At 44.4% G+C, this 6,000-nt stretch overlaps 1 protein-coding gene across 2 annotated transcripts in view; it reads left to right on the top strand.

Annotated features, from left to right (window-relative positions):
* Nucleotides 1-207: 207 nt before the first annotated feature.
* The window catches only part of GOSR1 (golgi SNAP receptor complex member 1), a 136,335-nt gene continuing 130,542 nt past the window's right edge, over nt 208-6,000 (top strand). For both annotated transcript variants that reach the window (XM_068270311.1, XM_068270310.1), the window contains exon 1: nt 208-279. In XM_068270311.1, the coding sequence (XP_068126412.1) occupies nt 249-279 (31 nt within the window). In that variant the 5' untranslated portion in view covers nt 208-248. The remainder of the gene's footprint in view (nt 280-6,000) is intronic.

Raw genomic sequence — 6,000 nt, 5'->3', positions numbered from 1 at the left:
ATTGCATTTTTTCCCTTCAGGTGCTAGTCCTAGCAGTTCAGGATTGCCATGAGCTATCTTGGTCTGCCTGGATACCATGAAATTACGAATACCAGAAGTTTCACACAAGTACTTCATCGTGTCTGCCGCTAGATGTCGCTGCTGCACATCCTCTCATCAGACTATGGCTCGTCATAGCGGCGATCTTGCAGTCTCCTGTATCCTCTCTATCGCTGACTCGCCGGACTGGGTGACGTTGGACAACAAAGATGGCGGCGGGAAGCAGCAACTATTGGGAAGGTGAGGATCGGCCAGCAGGAGAGGCTATGCCGGATGTAGTGAGGGATGACAGGCTGGAGCAGTGTGACTGCAGGGTTACAGCCTCTGGCCTCTCCCAAAAAGCTCGGGGGAAGGCGGCATGGCTTCGGGGAGAAGCTGCATAGGGCAGTACAGGCAAGCTGGGACTCTTAACATAAATGGAACTACAATTCCCAGCGTGCCCCACCCTCATTGTGCTGAGATATGAGACTTGCGATAGCTGCCACTTACAGGAGTGATAGCTGCCACTGACAGCACTAAGATCTGTCAACTCTTTACTTAGGAAGAGGTCCTGTGATCATGTTTCATTGGTTACAAATTCCGTGTGTTTCATTTAAAGTGTGATCCCAGACCTAACATTTTAACCTAGTTTTGAATAGGTTGGGGAAGTGGAAGACCCTCTGCCAGGTTTTTATTACTGCTTCTATCACCATGGGTAAGATCTTTCCTATCTCCCTGTCTCAGTGACCATGTCAGACAGGACCTGAGGGAAATGTGTTCAATTGGAACAGATAGCAAAAATAAAATCTCAGAGATTAAGGTCACATACACAGTAGTGCATTGCGGTGTGACGGCCTCTTTATAATGTGACTTACCGCACTGCAATGTACCACCTGTGCGGTCGCAGCACTGCGGTATACCAGATTTCTGGCATTTTGACACACTGCTTGCAGCGCATTACCAGTAAAAGTGAAGTATACTTTTCATTGATTGTATGCTTCCCTGAACCCGGCACAACATGAGCATAATGTGTGTCAACACTGTCTCCGATGTGTTGCATTCCTGATGTCACAGAATGTATTGCAACGGCCACTGTGAACGTAGCCTTAAATAAGTAGGATCAGCCATACTATGCCAGGGAAAAAAACACATATATAAGTAGATAAATACTTGATCTACTTACATAACACATGTATTAAACTGTCCACGTTTTGATTTCAGTGAATGTTATTTAGTAAATGACGAGAATTCTGTTAGTGGTGGGGGCCATGTCTTTTGCCCACAGTTAAGGCTAACTCGTGATGTCATTTCTGCCCTTTTCTTATTTTTCTTGTCTCCTCCAATCGCTGAGTCACCTCAGCCTTGCTTGTAAACACAAGTGAGTAGGGGATTAGGTTTCAGATAAGCAGCTGGCAGGGAAATAAAGGAAAGAGGAGGAATAGATTATAGATAAAAAGAACCCCCAGCATGCAATTCTTTGGCACGACTACTAAAGGGCCAGTACTCCTTAAGTATGTGATAACTCCAAATCATAACAGCAGAAAAAGTTTTGAATGCAGGCCTAGCATCTTTATCACTTAATACACTCAGACCAGTTGCTGTTGAAATTCGATTTTTATGGTGACGATACCGCTTTAAAGGTATTTGCGTATTAGCACAGTGACCTAACAGATTATTGGCTAACGGCTGATTCAACTCGGCAGGGTAAGAACCTCTCCTCTGCCTAATACTAACCTCTGCTATCTGTCCTCTGCCTAAAAGTTCCCATTATTGAGACAATTCCCCTGACAATCAATCGTCTGATGCGTCATAATGATCGAATTGGATAGCAGTTTGCTTTTGTTCTGTAAGGCAGAAGAAAATAGAGGTTAGGAGTGATATTATAACTATGGTGTGAGATAGCCCATACGATTTCATTGACCAAGAGTGCTGGCAAGCAGAAAAGCTCTTTAAGAAGCACTCTAATGCTACGTACACACATGCGACAACGATCGTTCGTTAAGAACGACGAACGAACTTTTAATTGATGAAAGAACGACCTAAGTAAAGATAGTTTTAAAATGTGTGTAACGATCTGATTGTTAGAACGAACGTTACATCACAGAAAGCAACTATTGCGCCTGCGCATAAAAATGAGAAGTTCCATGGAGAAATAGTGAAATGCGCATGTCAAGCCTAGTACGAACGATCGTTTCCAACGATGTACTACTTTTGCAAACGATCGTCGTTGGTTAAAATCCGCCGAGACAGAACTTTCTTTTGTAGCGATTTGGCTCGTTCGTCGTTTGCCTTAATAGTCGGTGGTTCGTTTTTTGTAACGATCGTCGTTGGTAAAGATCGGGGAACGATCGTTACAAACGACTATAGTCGCATGTGTGTACGCACCTTAAGGCCCATATGCAATTCACTTTTTCCTCTGAGTTTTCTCCTAGAGGATATTTTCACAACTTCTCATAAAAAGCCTTTTAAGCCAAAAACAAGGTAGAAAATACTTAAAATATATGTAATAGTACTTTTTCACCAACTTTTGGGTACATTTCCAGTTTTAAATGTTGAAAAGTTAGTTTAAAGAGAAGATGAAAATTATCTCCTAAGATAACGCAGGTGAAAAAGTAAATTGCATATGGAACTAGGAGTTAAACACTCTGTAGGCCTGGGACCCACTAGAGTGTTTTTTTGAGCATTTAGGAATCTCTAGCGATTTCCCTAAACGCTCTGACAATGTAAATGGATGGGACAGATTTCACTAGTGCGGTTGTGATTAGGCAAATCTTAATCGCAGGATATGCAGCATTTTGGGAGCATTTCCATTCTAATGTATTGTATAGGAGCAGTTTGTTTTTTCTAGTTGGTCCCAGGTCTTAGTGTTAGCTGAAACAAGGATCCTCTGGGATAGTTTGCTCCAGTATTCTTTGCACTTGGGTTTCGAATGCTGGGTACACACGATGAGATTTCCCGTTCGATTCCCGGATCGATTCGATTAAATCAAACATGTTCGATTGGATTTCGATCGATTTTTTTCATGATAGGTATGCAAAATCGACGGAAAAAACGATCGAAATCCAATCGAACATGTTTGATTTAATCGAATCGATCCGGGAATCGAACGGGAAATCTCATCGTGTGTACCCAGCATAGGGAAGAGTCAGTTTGGCTGCAGTGTTCATGATGCTGGATTTTTATCTAGCAGTTGCTCCCCCTATACCTGGAGCACGAGTAAACAGACCTTCAGGAACAACAACTTAGCCCATGGCATTTGCGGCCTGATCTGCTGCATGAATCAAAACACCACAGTAATGGCCCAAAGCAGTTCATTGAGAATCCTGCCTTGGCAGTCATGTAATACATCACAAAGTAAATTGCATCTGTACAGTGTCGAGGCGGTGAGTGGGGTGCCTGATAGTAGCCGCTCAGCTATTAGTTCTCTACCAAGTACTCACAGTTAATATTAATAAAATACCCAAGTAACTCACGGAGACCCAGAACCACTAGGAAAGTATAAGGTATTAAAAGAGTCCGAAATGCCCTCCACACTCACTTTAATACTACTAACTGATCGGCTATGAGCGGCTAGTAGTTTGGTTACATCTTTGTTCATATGGGCAACATGGAGGTTAGTGTTCAATATTAGGAGGGAGAGTTACTGTTAGGTGCTGAGAGGAGGGGGGGAGTCAGTGTTGGTTAATAAGAGGGAGTGTTAGGTAATAGGAAGGAGGGTTGGCACTAGTCTTGTTTAGGGGACACAGCAAGAATCTTCATAGGGGACAGTTCTCCCATTACAGCACCCTCTACAACATGAAGCGCTGAGATTGGCAGGACTACTTTACTACAACCTATTTGAAACCTAAGTGTTCGAGGTGGTGCTGTCCACCCAATCACGTTAGCAGAATTTCCCTGTGAGCTTTCCTGCTGCGTCCCCTAAGGGCCTGAGCCCACTGATGCAGTTGTCTGCTTCTGTCCGCTTTACAGCATCTGTAACATTGGTGTGTAACTGAAAAGTGGACACAACTGCATCAGTGGGCTCATGCCCTTAGTGGACAAGCTCTGGAGGGTTAGTGTAAATATGCGGGCTGGGTAAGTCAATAGGAAAATATCGGTAAGAAGGCAGTATCGATATTTTCACTATTGGCATCACCTGGCACCCAACTAACGAGGTGGCTTCCCTCGTTGTTGTTTTCTTAATGGCTTTACTGGGTAAGGCATCCATGCACCAGGTGGCTCCTGTCTGGCTGGGTTTTGGTCATGCCAGTGTTGTTTGTTGTATCTCTGGTACATGATGTATCAACTCACCCTTGCCTGTAGGTGTGCCCCTATTTCAGCTACAATGTTTAGGACTAGGGCTGGTGCATGAGTTGCTAATAATTATGCTGATGTAAATGTATGCAGCTTAAAAATGGAACAATCAGATGCAGCAGTTGTATTTTGTGTATTTTCAAGCTGCGTTAATGTGCATAACATTTATATCGGTTTAGAATTTACAGTATTTGCTTCTCCTTGACCATTGCTAGTTAGGACTGGCTGTGGTATTAGGTGAAACTGGGGGATTTGTGTCTGGAGCAAGAGGCTGTGGCTGAAATAGAAAGGTGAGTGCTAATCATTTATAAGACAGATGTTAAGGTTCCCTTACATCAGGAGATTATGCGCAGATTCGACGAAGAGACAAATTTATTGAATCTGATTAGAGATACATTTGTCTGTTTGTCGAAGCTGCCCATGTACTGCAGGTCGATTCCCGTCCGATTTCAGTATGAAATTTTAAGGGAATCGGCTGTGCCCGCCGGATCTGCCACGCCGTTGCCCCCCTTATGTATAAATGTGCCCCCGCGCCTCCGTGTGGGCATTATACATAACCTGTCCCGTGTCATCCTCCACGGGTGTCCATAACCTCCGGCCAGCTCTCTGTACACGCTACTGGCGCATAGCGTCTGACGTCAGACGCTATGCATAAGTGGCATGTACGGAGGCTGCCCGGAGGTTACCGGCACCGCACGGAGGCTGACACGGAAACAGGTAATGCAGGGCTGTGGAGTCGGTACAAAAATCTTCCGAATTCGACTCCTCAGTTTATGAAACCACGACTCCGACTCCGGGTACCCAAAATGGCCCCGACTCCTTACTCTAATACTTAACAGGCTGTGGATTTTGTACAAAAATCATCCGACTCCGACTCCTCAGTTTATGAAATAAACGACTCCGGGTGCCCAAAATTGCTCCGACTCCTCGACTCCGTCTCCAACTCCGACTCCACAGCCCTAATGTAATGTATAATGCACACACGGGCGGGGGGGGGGGGGGGGGCACAGTTATACATTACGGTGGCGTCTATTTCGTCGCTCGTTCCGAAATCGGCCGCCGCACACCCAAGCAAACCAACTTTGGCCCAACATCTTGCACTGCGCAATCGACTAATGCAACCAATTTCGCCCCCGAAATTGGTCGTATCGTCGATCAGGCCTGCACTTGGTGACACTGGTTTTCAACCAATTCGATTAATAATCGAATTGGTTGGTCGGTCGACCGCCAAAGTTGTCCAATTTATGGGCACCATAATTGGAGGCAATAACATACAATTGAAAACCTGCCTCCCTAATCCTTATTGCTTATCTAGGTATCATATCTGTCTTAGGCCCAAGATTGTGGCATCTATGTGAAATCACAAACCCCCCTCTGGTCACAGGAGCTAATAATGGAATCAGCCATCCTGCATAATAATGTGATGTTCAGTCAGTAATCAAAACACTGCTAGTTTACTGATTTTTCAGCTTTCTATCAGTTTAGCTTGCACATATTTAGAAGCTTTATGCCATAAATTAGCTGCAACTCGTGCCGTTAAATCAACAATCTCTTTGATATGGCTCCCACGCGAAAATACAAGTGAAGTGACTAACTTAAAGGACCACTGTAGGAGGAAGAATATGGCTGCTACCATATTTATTTCCTCTTAAACAATACCAGTTGCCTGGCAGCCCTGCTGATCTATTT

The sequence above is a fragment of the Hyperolius riggenbachi genome, chromosome 2 (genome assembly GCF_040937935.1).
Source record: "Hyperolius riggenbachi isolate aHypRig1 chromosome 2, aHypRig1.pri, whole genome shotgun sequence".
Lineage (NCBI taxonomy): Eukaryota > Metazoa > Chordata > Amphibia > Anura > Hyperoliidae > Hyperolius > Hyperolius riggenbachi.
Note: the sequence above shows the minus strand (reverse complement) of the source record. Positions and strands in the feature narration are given on the sequence as shown.